This window comes from Haplochromis burtoni, unplaced genomic scaffold (assembly GCF_018398535.1).
Source record: "Haplochromis burtoni strain Fernald_Lab_line unplaced genomic scaffold, NCSU_Asbu1 Contig_60, whole genome shotgun sequence".
Taxonomy (NCBI): domain Eukaryota; kingdom Metazoa; phylum Chordata; class Actinopteri; order Cichliformes; family Cichlidae; genus Haplochromis; species Haplochromis burtoni.
Genome location: NW_024582421.1, coordinates 289052 through 311473, shown reverse-complemented (window position 1 = coordinate 311473; position 22422 = coordinate 289052). Strand labels below are relative to the sequence as shown.

Genomic DNA, 22422 nt, shown 5'->3' with positions numbered 1-22422 from the left:
TTTTAATCCATAAACATAATGCATTTAATTACTACTAACAAGAGGATAAATACAGTATTAAAGACCACCTGAAACATCTTATGACAGCTGACACTTTTTTACTTAATCAAAAACAAGTAACTGTAGTCTCAGTAGTGTAAAACATTCACTGTATCTTTCAAACAAAGTCATTTTTAAAATACATGTCGTATAGATAACATGGTTATGTGCAATATTCACATCACTATGTACCAACAAAAGTATTGTAACAGTATTTTTTTTTTTTTTTTACATTGAATGTGAACAAAACAAAATGTATAAACTAGGCAAGCATAACCTAAGTTCCACTTTCAGTTGGGTATGTAATTTAAGATGGCATGTTAGTCAGCCTCAGCCAGTTGGAAAACATTCAGAAGATGAAACGGAGAGCCTGTTTATTATGTTTGCTACATAAAGCTACTGGCTAAGATTTCTAAGTAGGCCAAGGTTGTTGAATAAATCTTGTGTGTATCAACAACCCCATAACAAAAAAAGCGACAAGAAAAAAAAGGAGCATGCCTCGAGGTCCAGGGTAAAAGGCATTGTCATGACATGTATATTGCACAGGAATAGTCAGCACGATGGAGATAATGTATAAACTTACGAGTGAGATGCATACAAATGCAAAGATGTTTAATGTTGGGTTGACGCATCTCTTTTCACAGTATTCATCAGTGAAAGTTTCAAACTCCTTCCCCCGTTTGTCTAACTTTGCAGAAGTGAAATGTGACGCTGCAGTTGGGCAGCTGACATTGAGCTTCTCTCTACAGCTTTCCTAATTTAATCTGTTACACTACTATTTGTGCCACATTTTAGGTGTATAACTGAGTCCAAGCCTGTAGAAGTCCTGGAGCGTCTTGCGAACTAGCTCTGACAGACTATAACCTGACTCTAAGGCTTCTATCGGCCTCTTTCATAGTGTGAGTAAATATGATTTATGGCCATGAAATCCAGATCGTAGACATTACCACAGTGATTCTGTTTCCTCTTCACAAGGCTGAAGCAGCATTTGCCTGAATAAAAATATGACTAACAGCAGTTTAAAAAAAAAATACAGCATGCAACGAGTACTAGAGGTACGCTAAAAGGCCTCCTCCACAGTAGTTAGACTAAAGCCAAGTTTATAATTTTGGCCCAACTTAGGAAAAATCTGTACTTAATATATATCTCAAGTGCAAAAAGAAAAAAATCTTCAGTAATGAATGAAACCATTTCAGTGTTACAGTAGATAAATACTAAGTCTTTCACCTGCCATCTATTTATTGGGGGTGATTTTGTCAAGTCCTGGCCAGGCTGGGATGTAGTAACGAGGCAAAGTGCCTTCCATCAGCCTTTCCATCCACAACCCCAGGCGGTCCAGTTTGTGGTGGATCTGCAGGGTGGATATGCTGCGAGCTCGGTTGGATTTACGTGGTGGGTGGTCATCGCGGGACCTGGACCTGGACCTCCCCCCAGAGGCGGCTCCTTCATCCTCGGACGACTTGCTGTCGAGGTCTTCCCCGGTGTAGACGGGTTTAAACAGACACAGGTACTTTTTATGACCGTTAAGTGCCAGCACGTAGCCGGTGTAGTCCATCTTGCGGTTTGCCCCTTCGTCGTCATCGGCATCAATCTGCATTGCATCTTGGGTGTACTCCAGCAGTGTGTTCATCCACTCGCTGTGCTTGTCAAGATTCAGGAAGGAGAAATGTAGTGTCAGGCTCCTAGGAGAGCGCAAACAAGATTTAGAAATATGATAAACACACAAAAGAAACTCACACATACACTGGATTTAAGTTACTCCAGAGTGAATGTTTGTTTTACCCAGTGAAAGAATAGACCTCCTTGGCAAACTTGCTAAGGAGGATGTTCTTGGAGGCATCAGTGAGCACTAGCACTATGTTCATGTGTCCTGGCCTCAGCTTCACCAGGTTGCTCATGTAGGTGATATCTGTCAACTCAGTCACCTCCACAAAATTCTTCTTGGGAGGCCGACTAAAATCCACAGAAAAAAAAACGCAGAGCTGAAAAACATTTTTCGTGCATTTCGCTCCCACAAGCAACAGAGGAAAAATTATTAGTCTTGCCTTGATGTACTACTGCTCCCTGATGACCCATTTTCTGCTTTTGTTCCATCTTTTGCCTTTGGTTTTGTCTGCTTATCATCACTCGAGTCACTGAAAAAACACGGAGAGAAATTCCAAAAGGCATGAACAGGAATAGCAGAGATTAACAGCATTGCTGCTTTACCCCCCGCCCCCCCCTTCCTCCTGGTTTTCTTTGTACTGTTGAAATTACAGAAACCAAAAATGTGTACATTAAATCAGCCAACCTGAAGGCCTGAATGACCACAGTCCCAAACAAGATGAACAAGGCAGAGAAGATGAGGGACAGAAGGGGCATCATCTCACGCCTGCAAGTCATCAATGAGACACAGTGTATTTAAATCGCTAATGTGTACTCCTCCGTATCAGAAAGAGAACGTACGGGGTGCACTGTTTGCAAATTAAACACTGCCGTAGTAGCAGTTCAAAACTTCAACAACTTCTGTTCATAAAAAATAAAGTTTGTTCTACTTACCAGTTGTTATGCAGAATATCATCAATGACTTCAGAGAGGTAATCATAAGATGCATAGATCCATCGGATTATAAACATCTACAGAACAAAAGCATTAACAGGGCTTGGTAGAACTGATGGTTGGTAAACAGGAATCTTTGCAGATTGCAGGGTTCAGACTTTAAATTGTAAATGAAAGATGAACGTAGTTAAGGTAATATCATCCATTAAATTAGAAATCTCTTTGTTACCTTCTGAAAACCTAGGAAATTACACTCTCCTATCGTAGCCACGTGTGAAAATACATCCTGTTTCAACTTGTGTTTTTCACAGAATGTTATTTACAAGACAAACATCACGCTTTTTAAAAAAAATGCTTGAAACTGAAAATCGAGACCACAAACTCATGAGGGAAGTATTTACTGATGTCATAAATTAAGTTAGAAGTAATGTTGTTTTCTCAAAGGCTTCCATATAATTAGACTTCCAATCAGTCGCCCCCTGCTGGTCATTAAAAAAGCTGCAGTTTTCAGGCATTTCTGCACTGGTTTCACTTTTCAAGCATAGAGGCTACATCCATCTTTAGATACAATCTATGATTGATACCCATGATTTCCACTCAAAGAGAACATACAGAGGCAAACTCATTGTTGAGTTCAGGCAGCATGGCGTCATGGATGAGAATGGATGGATCCTTCTGTAGTCGCTGCAGCTCCTCTTGAAGACACTGCTTGTCTTCCTCACTGCCGTTCCAGGCGGTAACTGGCTTGAAAAATGCTTTTCCTGCAGCATTACGTCGCTCAAGGATAACCACCTGAACACACACCCCAACACATCCAAAAGAAGATGGGGGATGGGAACCCAAGAAAAGAATTTATAAAAAGGTATAGCTTACAACAGGACACTACACTCTCAATACAATATATGACACTCTACCTGTGGTTGCGACTGCACACTGTCCTTGTTTTGTGTGAGGATGTCACAAAGCGGTTGCTGTAGCCGTTGGTAGACATAGGCAAACCTCACAACTTCCCTGGTATTGGTAGAAGCAAATGAGAGAAACGCCTGATTCCCAAAGGAAAAGATCTCTTCATCACCCGTGATCAGCAGGACACAATATCTGAAAGGAGGAGAGACGTTACTGTGAATGACAAAAATATGATTTTACAACAAAACCGGTGAACTTGCATCAGGAGTAAACAGATGTTTTCCTACTTCCTGCGTCTATGAAACTGTTTGACAGGACAAAGCTCATCAAAGAGCTTCTGATTGACCAGGCGTGGTGCGAGGAGAAACTTGTTGTTTGACATGAACTCGTCAATAATTTGTTTTTTCATTCCTTTTGCCTGTCAAGAAGAAAAAAAAACAGAGTGAAGAGACATTTTAATCAAGTTTTTTGCATGAAGTTCACAGTGGTTTAAGAGACTAAATAAAGGAATTACTTTATTTTAGAGATGAGCAGATTGATCCTAAATGTTAATAGTATCAATACCAATAGTGGCATTGGATGGAAGCTAGCACAATATCCTCTAAATTCACTATATAGTGCACTGAATTGTGTTTTTTAGGTTAAAAGTACTGATATTGGTATTGGCGCCATAGCAAAAATCGCAGTATCACACAGCACTACTTTATTATTATTATTATTTCAAGTATTGTTTTAATTTACCTGTATAATGTCAGCCGGCTTGTCAATGTTCTCTTTGAAGACGAGCATTGTCGGAGCATAAGTGTTAATATTAAACTGTTTTTGCAGATTAGCAGTCTCTGAAAGGCCCTGGTCCACATAGCCAAACTGCAAGTAGTCCTTATAAGCAAAAGCTGCCAACTGTGTAGATGCAAAGATAAGTGATTGGTATGTTGATGCACTTCAGTTACATGTAGCATAAAAATGAGCAAACACTTACTTTATATAGCAGAGGAACAGCAGGCACTTGGTCGAACAGAAGCACATGAGGCTTGTTGAGCTCGTGCCAGCTGTTCAAGAACTGCAGGTCATTCTTGTCAGTTACCTGTAGTTTAGAAAACAAATCCTTTTTAATAAATGTAGTCTAAAAATCCCTCACGATGCAATGTCGTTTTTTTGTTTGTTTTTTCATTTTTGCAAGACCTGCAGACATTTACCCGCTCCACAAGTCTCTGAGGAAGCAGATCTTCTACAAATTGCCTCAGGTGCTCCTTCGCAACAGCATAATGGAAAAATGTCACTTTGCCATTGATGACTCCGAGTATCGATGGAGTGCGGTGAGCACCGAGGTGATTGGCTAACCGTCTCTCATAGCCTACATCCACCACACCTACTCCAACACCTGCATAAACAGGATACCAAGAAAACACACATCATTACTCACTCTATACATTTACACATCAGGAAGGGGATGCATGATAATTCTGGATGATTTATAGGTTCATTCCAAACCTAGGCTCTCCATCTCTTGCACCACTTCCTTCCAGACGGGCTCAATATGGATGCAGCTGAAGCACCAGTCGGAGGTGATCTTTATCAGGTACGGTCTCTTGTAGCTGTCAGGCACAACGTCATTAACGTACTGGTTAAAGTGTAATGTGTACTTGCTGTCAGCAAAGTCTCTGTGATTCTTGCTGTTAAAGGGAAAGTTGAAGAAGGACTCGTCGAAGTAAAAGCTATCGTGGCGATGGCCATAGTGAGTGTTGCCATATGGCTGAGTATCATCCATCTGCCCGTAACGGTCGTAATTGGCACGTTTTTCCTCATTGGACAGAATCTGGATTTGCGGTAGAACAAATATAAATATATTATTAGCTTTTACTGACTCACACCACCTAATTCAAGTTTTACTTCAATGCAGATGAGGACAAAAATATTAGCACTCTGGATGAGAATTTTTCCAAACATTTCAGTTTGTATTTTGGATGCTTACAATATTTTACTTCACACACAGAAAGAGTAAATTGGATGATACGCCTCAGTATTAACTTGATTTTACAAGCTTTGAACATCACAAAGTTAAAACACATCATTGCACAGCAGTGGTTTGTTCTATGACTCAATAAAAAGGTTAGTTCTTCAGAAGGTTAATAATGTTGACCCTGGTAATCTTTGTTTGTTTGTTTTATGAAGTCATACGAATCTTATGTGCATTAGGAAATAATTTATGTTTTCTTAAGAAAACTAGTATTTTTTAGAAATGCCATGCTGATAATCTCTTGCTTGGGAAAATGTTGACAAAACCTGGGAATCATTTTGTCCTCATCTGTATATGCAACACACCATTAATATTATTTATAAAATCAACTAACCTCATAAGATTTAGTAATCTTTATAAACATGTCCTCAGCACCCGGATCTTTGTTTTTGTCAGGATGCCTAGAGTAGATCAGTTCTATTAGCTCAGAGTACAATGAGGTTTAAAACCTGAAGCCTGAAGTGTCGTGAGGAAATACTTACCATTCTTTAGCAAGACGCTTGTAGAACTTCTTGATCTCTGCCTGACTTGCCCTCTTCGTTACTCCCAATATTTTGTATGGGTCCATCTCGGGCTCAGCATAGACATGTCCCGCCAGCAGCACATGGAGGACCACCACAATGGCCAGTGGCAGAGACAGTTTTGACCGTGCCATCACAGTTACCTTCAACACATCAGAGGAGCGATCGCCATTCATTTAAAGTGGGCAAAAAATGTTTAGGACCTATATTTTAGATGGCTTGCATATCTGAGAAACCTTTCCCTCCATTAGCTTTCTGATGATGGGAAAACGGTGAAGGCAGGCACGATATGCTAAAAACAGTATTACAGCATGCTACATACAGCACCCAAGCAAGCTAGGCGATATACGGCAGCTGAAAATCAAATATAATTATGGTGTCATGTTACAGGGCCGTGACAGTAACGTTGTTCCTCGAGGATAAACCCTTAGTGTTAGTGGCGTTGCTACAGCGGTTGTCTCAACGCGACATCTCCACGTTTCTAGTCACCTGAAGCAGATGCAGTCAGCCGGTACAACGCCACATAGTGGGGGAAGGTTTTGCCCCCTTATTTGCCCCGACTCAACATTGAGTCGAAGCGACAGCGAAATGTAAAGGGTGTGTTCAGCAGCATCCCACAAATCCTCCAGGGCAAGCCGATAACCTGCTGCTGCTGCTGTGAAGCTGGACCGAGAGTAAAAAAGTGGGTGGAGTCCGGTGTCGAAAGTCATTTCGGGAAATTGAGTGTTTTGTCGACAGGTTACGTTTCTTTTCGTTGTGCGTTTGGTTTAATGCTCGTCGTAACGCGATTTAAGCTTCAGCTGGCCATCGGTCGCTACCCGCGCGGAAGCGAACGCGGGGTAAATAAATCTAACACACCCTCGCTTTTTTCTTCATCCGCTGTAAGTGGACCAATCACAGGCAACGCTGATGTAAACAAGGAAATAGCTTGTGAAACCGACAAAAAAAATACGAACTGTAAACGACACTCCTACAACAAAGTACCCGTTTCACTTTTACGAAGAAGTAGGATCATTTTCCTCCTTTGACGACACAGAATTAACCCGTGATCGAAAACGAAAATAACAATTTTTTAGTTATAGATTTTTTCTTCCCTGTGTCTCCAGCGTTAGCATTAAATGGACAATGGATGAAATACACAAGAAGATTCTTCAGCGGAACAGGAGTAACCTGGTGAAAGACTTGGATCCATCAAAACTCTATGATGGCCTTCTGGAAAAAGGAATTTTCACCCAGGACATGATCGATGAGATACAGGTAGGTCGTGGGACTGTGGTTTTCTTTTCCTTTTTTTAGAGGGGGAGTAAAAATATCATAATTGTACTCAATTAAGACTATGTCTCCTATTATCAGAGCGCTGGGACCAGACGAAACCAGGCCAGGCAGTTAGTCCAGGACTTGGAAACCCGTGGGAGTCGGGCTTTCCCCTTATTTCTGCAGTGCCTTCAGGAGACAGGTCAGGAGAGTTTGGCAGAGCTCCTACAAAATGGAGCTCCAGCTGTTACCCTGCAGCCCGCAACACCCACTCAAGTTGTCCGCCCTGTAATCCAGCCTCTTCCAATTAGTAAGTGTATTTCATTATGGAATATTTAATGTGAGAGTCTTTAGAGCCAAACACTTTCAGATGATAAGAATTTGACTCATCTGTGTGTCCTTTGTTTCTTTGACAGCCTCTCCAGTGGATGGTAACAATCCAGGAAAAGATGTTAAAAAGCCAGGAATCCCTTTTATTTCTCGTAAGCTATGTTATCCATTTAAATAACAGTCTTGTAAGTTTATTTGTGCTTAATGTGTATTAATGTGTGTGCCACAGCGCCTGGGGGGGGGGAGCTAAGACCAGGACCGGGCAGAGTAAGACGTGACAGCCTTCAAGTAAGCACCATTTCCATGCTGCACACTTACATGTTTACGTGACAGCCCTTTCTGTTTTCTTTTTATTCTGCGCCTCTCTGTGCCTTAGGGCTATAAAATGGACGCGAGCCCGTGTGGTCACTGCCTCATCATAAACAACATGGAGTTTGAACCTCACAGCATGCTGAAAAATCGCAAGGGCTCCAACATAGACTGTGAAAAGCTGGAGAGACGATTCAAGACACTCAACTTTGTCGTGGAAGTGAGGACGAACCTGAGACAAAAAGTAAGAATCGGGTCTTCTGCCTCTGTGTGTGTTGAAGGGTATTAAAGATTGCGGACCTAACGGTTAATTCCACATTCCAGCAAATCAAACATGAGCTGTTGACTTTGTCCAAGAAGGATCATTCCCAGTATGACTGCTGCGTGGTCATCATGTTGTCCCATGGCACTGAGGTAAGACATGCTGAGCTGATTCTGATGTTGTTTACAGTTCATTAAAAAAAACATTGCATCCCCTCAGAATAATCAGCTGGAATACTCTGGAAATACACAGGATTTAATATTTTTTACAGTTAATATTTTAATATTTAACTGGCAAATGCCATTATTCTGGCAAGACAATTTTCTGTGATCTACATCTGACTGGACTGACATGTAAGACGATTTTTGCTAATATTTCTGTCCTTAGGTGAATCACAACCGCTTTCCTGGTGCCGTGTACGGTGTGGACGGACAGTACGTACCAGTGCAGCACATCACAAACTACCTCAATGGCCAGCATTGCCCGTCTTTGCAAGGCAAACCTAAACTGTTCTTCATCCAGGCCTGTGGAGGAGGTAGCTGTCAGAAAACGCACAGTTTAAAAATTAATAGGAACAAGTGAGGTGTAAAAATGAGCTTGTGTTTGTCCCCAAGATGAGAAAGACATGGGCTTCGAGGTGTCCCCCGATGAGGTCGAACCATCCTCTGGTGGAGTGGATGACCAGACGGATGCTATTCCAATGTCATCCAGCAGCGACTCTCTGAGCATGTCCGATGAACCAGACGCCAGACCCACCCTGCCCACGCCGAGTGACATCCTGGTGTCCTACTCTACTTTTCCAGGTGCGTGTTTTTTCTTTCAAACAAAAACAGCCTTTCAGATCTATGTGTCCTTAATACCTTTTTGGCCATGTGACCAATACAGGTTATGTTTCTTGGCGAGAGACCCAGTCGGGCTCGTGGTACGTCCAGACACTGGACTGTATACTTGAGGAAAGCGCTGCGACTGTTGACTTAGTCACAATGTTGATGATGGTGAGCTTCTCTTAATATATCAGAAAAAATAACTGAGGACTTTAAGAGATTTTGGCTTTAGACACAGTGATGTCTGAATATTGACTCTTCTTGTTTTAGGTTAACAACGAAGTCTCCCAAAACTCTGCAAAAGGGCTCTACAAACAAATGCCCGGTTCCTTTAACTTCCTCCGCAAACTCCTCTACTTTCAAACCCAAACGTAATGGAATAAGTGCAGTAGTCTCTTTCAGTTTCACAGCACTGTAACTTCTTTTTCGGCACAGTTACAGTGTGTGTGATTTCTGACTCTGCTGTGAATCTGCTATAACTGAATGGATGACATCTTGTAATTCTAATACCTTTCTGTGTTTTCTGAGGGTTGATGAATTCTAAATGAGCTTTTTAAAATACTGAACTATTACTATGAAAATGTTGTTCAGGTTATTTTTGTTTTAATTCACACATGCAGTAGCAGCTGACAGAGGAAAGATGCACTCCATGCACTCTGCGAACCTTCAATCTACTTATGTGCGTCAGCTCTTTCACAGAGCCAATAATGTGTAACTTATACACTCCATTGTTTTTGCTCTTTCTCCTGTTCTGGCTGTTTGTGCACTGATCATGTATAAAATGCTGTTTTGTTCATGCTGGGATAACTTTCCGTGAACTAGATATGAGTCACACATCAGACTCAAATAAAAGGAGGAGTGAGATTCTTGTGTGTTCTTTTTTTCTGTCTGTAGTAAAAGTTTAAATTATTAATTATTGTAATAATTATAAAAGAATACAATTATTAAATGAAATCTCCACTGAGAGTGGAAGCATTCACTGCTCTTTGTTTGGTCTGTTGTGCTTATGTAGGAATGAGAAAGTGTTGACTTCAACAAATTTGAAGTACTGAATCCTCTTTTAAACGTTAAATAATAATTAAACACAATTTTGCTTTTCTTTGCCTTTTTAAGTTTTTTATTGACAGATACAGTCAAGAAATGGCAGGAAAGCTGAGCGAGAGAGAGGGAGACATGTGGCAAAGGGCCGTGGGTCGGACTCGAACCCAGGCTGGCCACACTCAGCCATAGAAATGTCTAAAGTTGTAATGCCTGTTAGGAAAAAAAAAGGATTTTGTTAAGTGGTATAAATCAACTATACATTTGTAAGTATTTGAACTGATTGGAAGTCTCATGATCCCACCTACTTTCATCACAAGTTCTACAGGTAGCTCTTACAGCAGACTCAACATTTTTGACCAGATTTTGAGTGTGACAGTGTGTTGAGAGTGTATTAAAGAATAAAAAAAACAAACAGATTTAATAGAGAATGTGGCCACAGTAACTGCTGTGTTTGGGATAGAACAAATCCAACTTCTTCAAGATGGGAAATTAATAGCAACAGTAAAGCGTAAGACGTCCACCAAAAACGTCTCAAAAAGAAAAAATCGTTACATCTCAGTTTTGAATATCATTAAACTTTTTGCAGGGATTTGAAACAGACAATACATACAAGAAAGTCACACAAGACTCATCAAAACTCTCAAGAAGCCAGCGTCAGACACTCGAGGGCAATTTGGCTGTGTGAAACTGCAACCCAAGATTTTAAGTTCTGCAAAATAGGGTAGCTTCGAAGGCTGAGGGTTTTCCTACAAAATGAAAGTGTAATAGTCGCAGTAGTGCGGTAACAATAAAAATAGTTACGATTTGAAAGTGTACTGCTCAGAAAGGATGATCAGATGCATTGCATGTCCAAATTGTTCCCATGGGAAGTACCTTTCATGGCTTCACACAGCTGAAAAAGTATTTAAAGAACTCAAGACACCTTTCTCTTTTTTTCCCCCTATTTTGGTAACATACTTTTGCTTTTGCGTGTGCAACATAAATTACAGTATGTAGGTCTGGTACTATAAGAATCAAATGTTTACTTATTAGTTTTTACAACAATATCCAGGACTTGGCGTTTGCATCTCAGTTTACCATCTAAGAGATTTATTCCCTCCAAAGCCACCAGGGGTCTCTATACAATTAGAAAAGGAAAACGTTTCAAACCAGGGGCGATTTTAGCCCATTTCTGGGGGTGCTTCAGCACCCCCAAAATGAATCAAAGCACCCCCAAAGATTTCTTACTTTTTTGACAATATTTGCTGTGTGAAACACTACTAAAAATATAAAAAGCATACAGTACTTGGTTGAGACGTAACATTCTAACAACAAAAGTATAGATAACCCCCCCCCTCCCATAATGGTTTGTTCCAGCTCGCCTCCTCCCTACTCTGGCTCTAGCGCCGTTGCTGCTAGAGCGATGGTGGCTCACTGCAGCGGAGGTGTAAGTGCCTGGCTTAAAACAGGACATACTAGCTACATTTAACCTCCAGTTACTCTTCATATAGTTAGGTAGGAGTCAGACCATGAAAACATTACACCCAGGTAACCTGCAGTGTTGAAAACGTGTTTTCCGACAATGTTTGCTACCCTACAATCCGTCCTGCTCTGTAGTAAAATCAGCAACATTTGACCGTCCTGTTGCTCCCATTGAAATGTATACAGCCTATTTAAAATCTAAAACTTAAAATTGTCCGTAGCTTACTGTTTTTACCACTGTCCTGTTTTAAATGCATACTAACTAGCTAACTGACTGGATGCCCATTAACCTTATAACGCCTGTTGTGTGCGTGTTTGTGTACAAAGAGATAGCCAGGTTCATAATGGATATAAGGAAGTTTTTTCTAAAAAAAGGAGCCACATTCAGGTAAAAGTGGAAAATCAAATGATCCGTCAATCAAGAATAATGTTGGATGAGTGTTTCAATATTTATCTTTTATTAGATGTTCATGTGGTTTGGTTATTTGCCTTTTGGTTGAAAGTACACTGAGAGAGGACTTTTTGTTAGTGATCTTAATAGTATTTTTTTCATATTAATGTAATTTTTCATCTAATTGAATACAATCTATTTGTGTATGATTGTCAGTCCAAAGAAGGAGAGAGGAAAGAGGGGAACGTGAGGAGAAAGTACAAGGTCAGGAAGAACCAGGTAAGAAAACAGACAGGGAATAGTGACAGGCAAAAACAGAAAGTGTTAAACTGACAAAGAGAAAAAACCTGATTTTACTCACACAATCAGGAAGTTGTGTTCTCCCTATATTAAAGCTGCTCTACAGAATCTGCTAAACAAACTGGGTTGAAACATTTTTGACCCTCTTTAACAACATTCCAACATAACAAAATTGATTGGGGAGATTAAAATTAATTATATATTTTTATGTGGTTCAGCCACAACTCTACTAAAACCTCAGCCAGTAATAGGTAGGCCAACTTTTGGACCATCCAGTTGTCTGTATGACTGCCGCAGTACATACATCACATTTGCACACTATCAGAAAGTGCCAAACGGTGCCCTGGTGGAGTGAGGAGCTGTAAAGAGAAGCAGGGTGCTCTGTTTATATTCTAAAAATGTTTTAAGCTAGCTTGTTTCAAAGATTCTGTACAGCAGCTTTAAATGTTTTCCAAAAGCACACTCTCTGGGTGCTCAGCACGCCCAAAGCTCTGATCCTAGAATCGCCCCTGGTAAAACCATTGTGTTGTTTATTTTCCACATAAACCTTTCACAATAAAGCTCAAGTTTCTGTTGAGACTTTTCAAAATAAACTGAAATGATATACATTATTCTCAAACATAAAATTTCAGAATATGCATCAAACAAATGACCTCAAATAAAAACATCAAGTAACTATAAATGGCGCTTACAGTCACCACGCAGATGAAGGCACAGAGAATACCAGCATGGCCAGCAAGGATGAGGCAGAACCAGCTAGCTCCAAACAGAAGGACCAGTCAAAAGAAATCGAGGACCTTATTGTTAAACGAGGGGCTACCTCTGTAGCATGGACATGGTTTGGTTATGAAAAGTCTGACACGCCCCAGAAAACTGTACTATGCAAATTATGCCACAAACTGGTCCCCACCACCACTCAAACACGACAAACCTCTTTAACCACCTACACAAGAATCACATGAAAGAGTTTCGAATGAAAAGCAAAAAAGAGCTGTCAGGTGCTCAAAATAATCCTTAGACTCAAACGTTAGAACAGGCTTTTCCTCGCAGCACGCCGTGTAATAAATACTCAGAAAGAAAATGGCGGCCGTTTAAACTCATGTCTAAAAATATAAAATTTGAGCATTTTTATTTCCTTGAAATCAGGTTGCCCTCATGTAAATGTGTTTATTTACATTCATTCAAGTGGCTACCAAGTGTTTTCTTCAAACAGGACACCTGACAAACAAAAAATGTCATATTTAACGACATGTTCACTTTTAATAATATCCAGAGTACCTTTTAGTTGAATATTCCCAGAAAGTAAGTGGCATCTTTGTTTGCCTTTAGACAACAATTCTGATGGCAAAAGAGCCAAACGGGACAGGCAAAAAAAAAAAGAAAAAAGAAAAAAAGAATCACTGCCTTGTGGTAGTTTTGCCTCAGCCAAATGGTTAAGGTGTGGTTTACATCCATGTCTGTCCACTTATGATACAGTATACACATGTAGTCAGTTATAGCCAAACACCTTTGATTACTGAATTACATTCACTTCATTAATGAAGTGAATGTAATTCACATTTGTGTGAACATTTGTCTGAGATTAACTCTTTGGGGTCTTTACCTTACAATATAACATACTTGAGTCAAAATTTGTTGACTGTTTAAGTGGTGCCACATGAATAAAACTGAACAGATCTAAAGAAGATGTTCCTGAACTTTGGGTTTATTCGAACAGGACGGATGGATAACCACAGGACTTTTCCCCATATGATAACTAAACACAAAATAAATTAAGACAGATTACTGTCCCAAACTTAAAGATAAAAGTGTATTTACTGGACTTGTTTTGTCAGTGAGGAGCAAAGTACAATTAGAAGTGCTTGTTCTGATGAAAAGTTAAACTGTAAACAGCAGCGTAGTGAATAAGGATCTGTGTCCACGAATCCTCAGCAGTGACAACACTTAAACATCATAGTTCAAAATCCTTAATGTACGCTTCCTGGTACAGTTTCGCTGCAGTAATTCAAGATGTGCGGTAATTCTGGGTCTTTAAGAAGGCGGAGACAGGAATACAGTAACAGGTGTTACTGCAGGAAGTTCACTAAAACAATAAACTGTAACCACTCAAAGAGCTATCTGAAGTTATTGTGACTACTTAATGTCAAAGATGCTTCATAAGCAAATACTATTTCAAGTTGCAAACAAAAACAGGCAAATTTGTCCTGACATATCCATCTGAGCCTGTGTGAGAAAATCAGAAAGTGTTCAAAGGCATAAATTAAAACGTGTAAATAGGAGTACTGGGACTAAAAACATGCTGTATATTTTGTTTGATTAAAAATCCACTTTAGTAGTGTACAGAGGTAAAATGTGTCAGACAAATTATGGACCTAATTACAAAGCGCTTTTCTACTCTGAGCACTCAAATTGCTTTTTACAACCCTCATTCGCCTATTTACACATTTTATCCTATGCTTTTAAACACCTGAAGTTCTGACTCATTTACCTTTTACAAACTTACACAGCCACCTCTTAAAAACCTAAACTCTCGTGTAAACATAGTAAAGTGTGTCACCAAGCCATAACCCTGAAATCTAACCACACCTGAAGGGAAATGGATACTCCTTCCAGGAATCAGCTGTAATAAATATGTTCGGAACAGATTAATTTTCAAGAATAATGAATGAGCCCATTGTTGGGCTTGTAAACAAAAACCACTTTGATTATGTGAAATTCTTACCATCATCATCATTACAGTCCAAAGACAACAAGTCATTGTCCATTGCCTTTGTTGCACTTGAACAACAAAGGCAATGGACACATGTTCACATTTTTTCACCAGGAAGTAAGAGCCAGTAGTTGTGCAAGATCGAGATCTTGTTCAATTCTTGAGCCAGCAGGATAAATACCAGCGTAACCGCCCCAGCCACTATCAGTTCTGCAAGCCTCTCGAGACTGGAGCTTCTACAGCCATGCTCTCCTTCAGACTCTACACCACACTGCGTGAGTATACAAGTGATTCACTGCCAGTGTGACAATTATGTGGGTTCATATTCAAATTAGGATGCATTGGAGGTAAATTTATTTATTTTATGATTTCAGTCATTACAGAATAAACTACAGTGTTTGCTACCTATGGAGTAAAGGATGAGGGAAGAATTGATTGATTTGAAACAGTTGTTACCAATTTACAAACTTTACTTAATAAAATCTGCAGAAACTAATATTGTTGTTAATATGTTCTATGTATTATAAAAAATTAATAAATAATGTATGCTTCTCTGCAATAATAGAGAAATTTTTCAAACTTTAAAAAGTGTCATTTTTTCTGTTATAATAAAAATAGACACTGATGTTTGTTTTCAGTGCTTGCAACAGCTTGTTTGCTCACATCATCAGGTAAATATCTGATAGTGCAGCATTTATTCTCTATATACTTAATCTATATACTTAATCTATATACTTAATCTTTCATATTTATTGCTTTAGTTGTTTCCACGGAGACAGCAGTGACCTGTGATGATGGAATCAATGTCCAGCACTTAAGCTGTGGTATGTGTAAAATATCCAAGACTGTGTGTCAGCATCCACAACAAACAGCACATCTCGATTTTTAAAGCATAAATATTTTTCATCAACCAGCATTGTAGTTTTACACATTAAACATCAGCTTAAATAACCCTGAAAATGTTAATGTTATAACATGATAAAGATGTCAGGTTAAAAAATACTGCCTTAGTAAAATTTTTTCCAGAAATGCATTAAAAGCTCATAAAGCTGTGAAAAGTGCTTTACAGTTTTGGCTGAGCATATATTCTTGGCTTAAGGACAAAGTATACAGTATAGTTGTACTCGGGTGCAAAAAGACATTCCTTGGTGTTTAACAGATAATGGAGCGATCATAGTGCAGGCTGCACTGTACGGACGTAAAGACCGTGAGACCTGCAGTGAGGGCAGGCCTCAGAATCAGCTTCAAAATACACAGTGCTCTCAAAACGGCACCGTGGATATCCTTAAGAGAAGGTATTATATTTTAGTGCTCAACTGCCAGTGAGTCTTCAGGTATTTTTCTATATATTTTATGTTATATACACTACGTACATAACACTCACTGTTATTCCTAAAGGTGTGATGGCAGGAAGGTGTGCGAGATAAACACAAATGTCGTTCGTACCTCGGATCCCTGCGTCAACATCTTCAAATACCTGGAGACCAACTACACCTGCTTCCCAGCAAGTCAGTCACATGTCTGCATGAGTCTGCTAACCAGTCTGTGTGATGTGATTGATGTTTATTTTTGTTGGGTTTTTTCTGACAGTTCAAACAGTGACCTGTGAGGGTTCTTTGGCACATTTGTACTGTGGTAAGATTACGTTTTTTTTGTATTTGTGTTGGAACAATGTGACGAACCTACAAATGAGCTACTTTTCATTCCGTGCCTCTTTCCTCTTCTTTGGCATAGATGTTGGGCAGGTAATATTGGTCTACGGAGCTTATTACGGACGCCTTGACAAGACCACCTGCTCTTTCAGGCGGCCTGACTCTCAGATTCAAAATGTGTACTGCTCAAACCCCACTCCCAAAGTCGCTGAGAGGTCAGTGAGTGAAGCATAAACAAGTTCCCTTGTTCACTTTGGAAGGAAATAAGGCAAAGAATGAACCACGATGGTGGAGGTTTTATATACGAGGATTAAAAAAAAGAAAATAATTCTAGATGTTGCCCATATTTAGTAATGTATTCCATGGGATCAGTGACTCAATGGCCCTTTTCAGTCATGCCATTCTACGTTTACAGGTGTAACGGGAAAAACAGCTGTACTATCAGCGCCAGCAACTCAGTGTTTGGAGACCCCTGCGTTGGCACGTACAAGTACCTGGAGGTGTCTTACGTTTGTGATTGTAAGTACCTGTTTGGCTGTTTGCACTGACAGAGCTAATCTAGCCATAAAGAGTTTTTGTGTCGGGGTGTGGAGAAATGCAAGATACACACTGAATATGGCAACAATCTTACCATACCTTTGTTTTCCACTCTTTTGCAGATCCTGTCACCATCACTCCATAAACGTCTCTGATATTAGTTTCATGTCACAAGCATTTACTTTACTTTCACAAATATAAGATTAAAATTTCTGTCTCATTCAAATTTTGAATAGGACACTTTGTTATTCTTGTGGTTTCTCACTGGGAAATATATAATATTTGTCAACTCTGTACAATCTGCATAACACAATAAACATAGCAAATTTGCATACTATAAAAGCTTTGAGTCTTGTTTTATGTTGTGCTGCTGCACAGGAAATGATGCGGTTTATTTTTCGTGTTTGGGTTGTATTCTGCATGAGCAGCTGTAATCAAGAATGTCAATATCTACAATCAGAAATAAAGTTTATTAAAACCTACTTAGGAATGACTTACTTGAAAAGTTGTTTTTTTTAAAGGAATTCTGAAAAAAGCCAATAAAATCTGCCACTAATAAAAAGTGACTACCCCGAGTTAAAATCAACCACCATTTCCACATGAATGGCTATCTCCGTTTTAAAAATGATGCCTCAGATGCACAGCATGATCGCTGAATTTGGAAATGGATTTATTAAAGTAATTATGGTTCAAAAAGCTTTACATGAATCAGCAACATGTATTAACAATGTCAGAGTTTTTCAAAATAAACCATTGTTCGACATTGTTATTGTATGTTTGAAGCACGTTTAAGTCAAAGTCATAAACATGAGCCTCAATGCTCACACAGCCCCATCCTTTAAACTGTTAAAATAACTTCACGTAGCATGTGAATGAGTACAAACATGAGGTTTAATCCAATGCACTGTTACCAAATAATAGTCAAGTTGTTCATGTCGTTGGAGAGATCTGTCTTTGACGGGTACACCACCTTCAGGTTCCCGTCCTGGTCGACCGTTCGCACCTGCTGGATGATCAGCTGGCTGGATGTCTCGCTGCTGTCAGCAGGCACTGGTGGGCCACCCCCTTCTCCATCTGACCCCACCTCTTCCTGATGCTCTGCTGTGAACTTGTTCAACTCTGCCATTTTCTGCAGAGAAACATGAACTGCCTGTTAAATGTGTGTATGCAATTTTTTTCGATTGTTATTTTACCAAGAAGTCCCTCAGAGAGAGATCAGATCACCTCAAAAGTCTATACAAAATACCCCATAATGTAAAATTGAAAAAGGTTGGATTTAAATTCTTTATAAAAACTAAAAACACATTGGTATTCACAGCCTTTGCCATGACACTCAACATCTCATTGAACCCTGATGGAGCTTGAGAGGTTTCCCCAAAGAATAATGAGAAAAACTACAGGTATGCTAAACTTGTAGCATCATACTCAGAAAGACTTGAGGCTGTAATTTCTGCCAAAGGTGCTTCAACAAAGTATTGAGAAGAGGCTGTGAATTCTTTCATACACGTTAGATTTTTGTTTGGTTTTTTTACTTTCAAAAGATTTGCAAGGACTTCAAGCATTTTTTTTTTTCAGTTTGCCATTTTTATATAAAGAAAATTAATTTGTCCATTTTGGAAAAAGGCTGGAACTTGATGCGCTGCATAACACTCACCGAAAATTTCTCCTTTAATAATTTTTTTATAATGCCTTTACAATAAATAATTAGCCTAAGCATGGAAAATTTCAATTCTTCGGCGAGGTGTGTAGTAAGAAAACGCCAATTATAAGGTGCAAATACTGTGTAACACTACAAAACTGCTCCACAGACACACACACACATAGAAGTAAAGGTACTTCTTAATGTCACTGATTGTCTCTGCTTTCTTTGATTCATTCTACTCAAAAACCTCTGTTAGGAATTTAAAGCACTTCATGTCACAGCACTGACTCCTTTTTGTATTTAAGCAGTTCTACAATTAAGAAAGTCTGGCTTTGTACCCTGCTCACAGGTTGCAACACCTTTCTGAGCTCTCTTCTTCAACTTTCTTCATTTCCTCCAAACAGTACCGCTCATGACAAGGTGTTAACGGCCTAGAAATACCACTCAGGAGAAAAAATTAGTGGACTTTGCAAACTGCAAAAAAACTGATTCTGTTAAACAGATTTCCTAAACCAGACGTGTGTACCATCATCAATCCCCATTCCGGCCTTACCAGTAGCATTATCCTCGCAGTGTCAGTCTACTAAAAGCTTTTCCATTAACTACCAAGCACATTACCATGACTGAGGCTTTCACTTGCTCAAAAACATTCCCCTGAAATTTACTTAGAACTGAACCTTGAATGAGTTTCCTCTTGCTACCCTCAGGACACTGTTTTTCCTTCAGGGTCTCTCTAACAAGTATTACAGTCAGAACTGTGCATCCCTGACTCATGTTGTGATACAGAGATAAATTATCATTCACTAAAGAAAAGGCAGTGCACTTACTACAATCAGAGCATCCATAACATCTTTACAGGTCTGCAGGCTGGTCGCACTCGTGACCTCCACGAACAACTCTTTGGTCGTCTTCTTGATCTGTACAGTAAAGCTCATGTAATTATTTCCGTCAGATCACGAAAAGATACAAAAACAGCACAATGATGCACAGAACATCAGCTGATAAGCACCTCTGATGAGCTTTAATTCTGTCTCGTTAAATCAGGACAGAATGCAAGCTGACTTGTTATTTCTCTAAAAATCAAATCCATTGTATTCTGTAAAAGTAATGTAAATATTAATGTAAATGACTAATATAAGATAGGGAGAATATCCACATGTACACACCTTGGTTTTCTCACTGTTGGTGATTGGTGGGAATGAAATCACGTCACCTTCTGCATCTACTAGACATGGATAGAGTGGCTTTCCTTGCAGAAGCTGGAGGTATCTTTAAAAACAACACAAAAAGAACAAAAAACTGTTTGGCTGGTGACAGAGACAACAGAATAGGTGAGAGTTCTGTCTGCAATTAAAACCATTAACCTTGCAGAACTTAAAACTCATTTTTAGGTGTTCCGGTATTTATTTCTGAAACCTCAGCCGAAGTCTTGGCACTGCCCCTGACTTTTTTTTAAACAGAAGAATACTTAGTGCTCAAGGCCAAAATACTCAAACCAAGTCTGTGGTCTGACACACCTCTGCTGCCCTCATGTGTTTAAACATCTCGCACACCTCTAATCTAAACAGTCCCTTGGATTTTTTTCCATAAATTGTTTTTTGTCCTTAAAATTGGTTCGAGCCTTGAACACAAAGGTTTTATGAGGCTGACTAATGGAAATCTTTGACCCAGTGTTAACAAAGCTTGTGCTGTGTGGAAAGGTCACATGCAGTACTGACTTGTGGAGGCCTGTAACATTCTGCCTCTTCTTCTGCTTCCTCAGCTCTTCAGCCTCTAGATGAAGATGCCTTATAAGCTCGACGGCGGTCATCTCCTTCCGACCCAGCGCAACAATCTAATGGTGAATAAACATGTGAAATTAGGAGTCTTTTTTTTTAAAGAGTGTTTAACAAACAAGACTTCTCTGTCATTTGTACCTTGAGCTCGGTAGGTTGTTTGACATCATACATAAGGGGACTTTTGAGCTGCTGCACATCATGAGTTGCAATGGTTGCTATGGTCCTCTTACCACACAAGTCATCGTGAAGTTTTGTCTGGAAAAACAAAAAGCTATTCTTTATGGACTCTATAACACATATTTGGGTATGTCAGATGTGATGCCGAATTAATATCATAGTGAGGTTTTGGATCTTACCTGAGCCATCAGAAACCGTTTGAGAGCGTTCCCAGACTTTAGGTTCATACCTCTGACTATGCAGCACACCAGGTAGGGTCTCACATCTTTCACCTCTGCACTCACTTTGACTGTAAGTGCCGTAGGAGCATCTGAAACATGGAGAACCCTCACCACCATCTTGTTCAGCTCTTCCACCTCATCCTGCTCATCTGATGCCTTCTCCTTCTTCTTCCTCTGCTGCTGCCTTTTTTTCTTGTCTGTGCTGCGTCCTCCGTCAGCATCACCTTTATCTTCCCCTTGTCTGCCTCTTCCTTTTCCTCTCAGGTAATCGAGGATCGACTTGGTCTGGCACCCGTTGACCATCTTCTCCAGACGCTTGTCATTCAGCTTGTTGCCTTTGAAGCTGATTTCCTTCAGCTTGGAGCAGTCACTCAGATCGGAGGGAATCTCTCTCAGCTTATTATTGGAGAGATCCAGGACCTGCAAAGATGGGCCAGAGGAAGACAAAAACAAGGGCAGAGTGTCACAGGAGTCTCACACTCTAAAAAAGTACCCTGAAGTTTAAGTGTACATAATTTAATCTTTTACAGCAACCAAGCGGGCATACATATAGGACCTTCTATTTACAAAGCATGTTTAAAAAAGTGACAGTTTATCTAGCATATAATATTAGCAAAAAGTGAAAGCCATCTTAAATCATATGTTAAGAGCTTTCCTGCCCTGGTGAACATGGCTCATATTGTGGTGAGCCATGTGTCGAGCAAAATGAAATTAAGGCAGGTTTACACTTGTTGATTGGTGGAAAACAACATTTTTGTGAATGGAGTTCACCTTCAGAGCAGCTAGTTTGTGAATCTCTCCACTCAGCTCTTCAATTAAGTTGTCAGAGGCCACCACGGTGCTGAGCAGGTCCAGTTTCTCAGAGTAAAAGTCAGCAGGAAACCCGATGACGCGATTCTTGGAGATGTTGATGGAGGAGAGCTTGGTGCACTGAGAGAGTCCCTCAGGCAGGACCTCCAGGTTGTTACAGCTCACATTGAGCGTGTTCAGCTCCCTTAACTGGGTGACCCCCTCTGGTAAAACTGTAAGGTTGTTGACTGACAGGTCTAGGACCTTTAGAGACTTGAGGTTGCCGATGACATTAGGGATGGATGCGAGCTTGTTTCTGCACAGGATGAGACTCTGGAGGTTTGTCAGATGCCGGATATCCTCGTGGATCTCTGTCAGACTGGGGCACTGGCTAACTTCCAGATAATTCAGGAGTGTCAGAGAGTAGATGGAGGAGTCGAGTCCCCCGTTTGAGGAAATTCTCTTATCAACAGCGGGCCCCTGTAAAACCAACTCACGCCTCTTCTCTGTCGCTGCTTTTTCTACTTCTGGCCATTTCTTCGTGTCATCCATGCTGCTAGATTGATGCAAGTGTGCTAAAGCTCACAACTTCCGTTTAAAATTTTCAAACTAAGTGAATATCATTTAAAAGAAATACACGTATGGGCGTGTGTACGAAACTCTAGTAAATGTATCAAAATGAAGCTTTAAGAAATTAAGCAAAGAGTTAGTGTTTTAGTCTCT

The 22422-nt window shown here is 39.9% G+C and overlaps 4 protein-coding genes across 8 annotated transcripts; 2 read left to right on the top strand and 2 right to left on the bottom strand.

Annotated features, from left to right (window-relative positions):
- LOC102292213 (dnaJ homolog subfamily C member 16) lies at positions 1-6698 on the bottom strand. 2 transcript variants are annotated; one of them, XM_005939024.3, is made up of 15 exons: positions 6511-6697; positions 5983-6164; positions 5835-5901; positions 4975-5299; positions 4680-4864; positions 4463-4567; positions 4225-4383; positions 3771-3901; positions 3492-3675; positions 3190-3369; positions 2578-2654; positions 2330-2410; positions 2085-2174; positions 1822-1992; positions 1-1721 (listed from the first exon to the last, which is right to left on the bottom strand). In XM_005939024.3, exons 2-15 carry the CDS (start codon positions 6153-6155, stop codon positions 1274-1276), a joined length of 2376 nt encoding a protein of 791 aa, XP_005939086.1. In that variant the 5' UTR covers positions 6156-6164; positions 6511-6697; the 3' UTR covers positions 1-1273. The 2 variants fall into 2 exon arrangements, with proteins under 2 accessions (XP_005939086.1, XP_014194479.1); XM_014338993.2 differs by having other exon boundaries at positions 5983-6698.
- A 38-nt stretch (positions 6699-6736) lies between these two features.
- casp9 (caspase 9, apoptosis-related cysteine peptidase) lies at positions 6737-9966 on the top strand. 4 transcript variants are annotated; one of them, XM_005939021.3, is made up of 11 exons: positions 6737-7026; positions 7128-7278; positions 7375-7585; positions 7692-7757; positions 7835-7893; positions 7982-8158; positions 8239-8328; positions 8564-8711; positions 8791-8979; positions 9062-9171; positions 9271-9966. In XM_005939021.3, the coding sequence occupies exons 2-11, from the start codon at positions 7147-7149 to the stop codon at positions 9373-9375; spliced, it is 1287 nt and encodes a 428-aa protein (XP_005939083.1). In that variant the 5' UTR covers positions 6737-7026; positions 7128-7146; the 3' UTR covers positions 9376-9966. The 4 variants fall into 4 exon arrangements, with proteins under 4 accessions (XP_005939083.1, XP_005939085.1, XP_005939084.1 ...); XM_005939023.3 differs by having other exon boundaries at positions 6918-7278; positions 7375-7540; positions 7580-7585; XM_005939022.3 differs by having other exon boundaries at positions 6918-7278; positions 7835-7872.
- Positions 9967-15020: 5054 nt separating this feature from the next.
- LOC102290755 (L-rhamnose-binding lectin SML) lies at positions 15021-17543 on the top strand. Its single transcript, XM_005939018.3, has 9 exons — positions 15021-15178; positions 15542-15574; positions 15665-15727; positions 16063-16198; positions 16302-16411; positions 16494-16538; positions 16638-16770; positions 16971-17074; positions 17215-17543. Exons 1-9 carry the CDS (start codon positions 15148-15150, stop codon positions 17235-17237), a joined length of 678 nt encoding a protein of 225 aa, XP_005939080.1. The 5' UTR covers positions 15021-15147; the 3' UTR covers positions 17238-17543.
- A 123-nt stretch (positions 17544-17666) lies between these two features.
- lrrc47 (leucine rich repeat containing 47) lies at positions 17667-22303 on the bottom strand. The gene is made up of 7 exons (XM_005939017.3): positions 21682-22303; positions 20869-21330; positions 20651-20767; positions 20453-20568; positions 19901-20003; positions 19562-19651; positions 17667-18221 (listed from the first exon to the last, which is right to left on the bottom strand). Exons 1-7 carry the CDS (start codon positions 22249-22251, stop codon positions 18000-18002), a joined length of 1680 nt encoding a protein of 559 aa, XP_005939079.1. The 5' UTR covers positions 22252-22303; the 3' UTR covers positions 17667-17999.
- Between the last annotated feature and the right edge of the window lie 119 nt (positions 22304-22422).

Coding starts and splice junctions, on each gene's coding strand:
- LOC102292213 (XM_014338993.2), bottom strand. CDS start 6,197: ATGAATGGCGATCGCTCCTCTGATGTGTTGAAGGTAACTGTGATGGCA. Junction 3,902..4,224: donor AGCCGGCTGACATTATACAG/GTAAATTAAAAC, acceptor TCTTCTTGACAG/GCAAAAGGAATGAAAAAACA. Junction 2,175..2,329: donor GTGGTCATTCAGGCCTTCAG/GTTGGCTGATTT, acceptor GTGTTTTTTCAG/TGACTCGAGTGATGATAAGC.
- casp9 (XM_005939021.3), top strand. CDS start 7,147: ATGGATGAAATACACAAGAAGATTCTTCAGCGGAACAGGAGTAACCTG. Junction 7,279..7,374: donor ACATGATCGATGAGATACAG/GTAGGTCGTGGG, acceptor TCCTATTATCAG/AGCGCTGGGACCAGACGAAA. Junction 7,758..7,834: donor AGGAATCCCTTTTATTTCTC/GTAAGCTATGTT, acceptor TGTGTGCCACAG/CGCCTGGGGGGGGGGAGCTA.
- LOC102290755 (XM_005939018.3), top strand. CDS start 15,148: ATGCTCTCCTTCAGACTCTACACCACACTGC. Junction 15,575..15,664: donor TTGTTTGCTCACATCATCAG/GTAAATATCTGA, acceptor TTATTGCTTTAG/TTGTTTCCACGGAGACAGCA. Junction 16,412..16,493: donor CTACACCTGCTTCCCAGCAA/GTCAGTCACATG, acceptor TTTTTCTGACAG/TTCAAACAGTGACCTGTGAG.
- lrrc47 (XM_005939017.3), bottom strand. CDS start 22,251: ATGGATGACACGAAGAAATGGCCAGAAGTAGAAAAAGCAGCGACAGAG. Junction 21,331..21,681: donor ACAAACTAGCTGCTCTGAAG/GTGAACTCCATT, acceptor CCATCTTTGCAG/GTCCTGGATCTCTCCAATAA. Junction 19,652..19,900: donor CCAACAGTGAGAAAACCAAG/GTGTGTACATGT, acceptor TTTACTGTACAG/ATCAAGAAGACGACCAAAGA.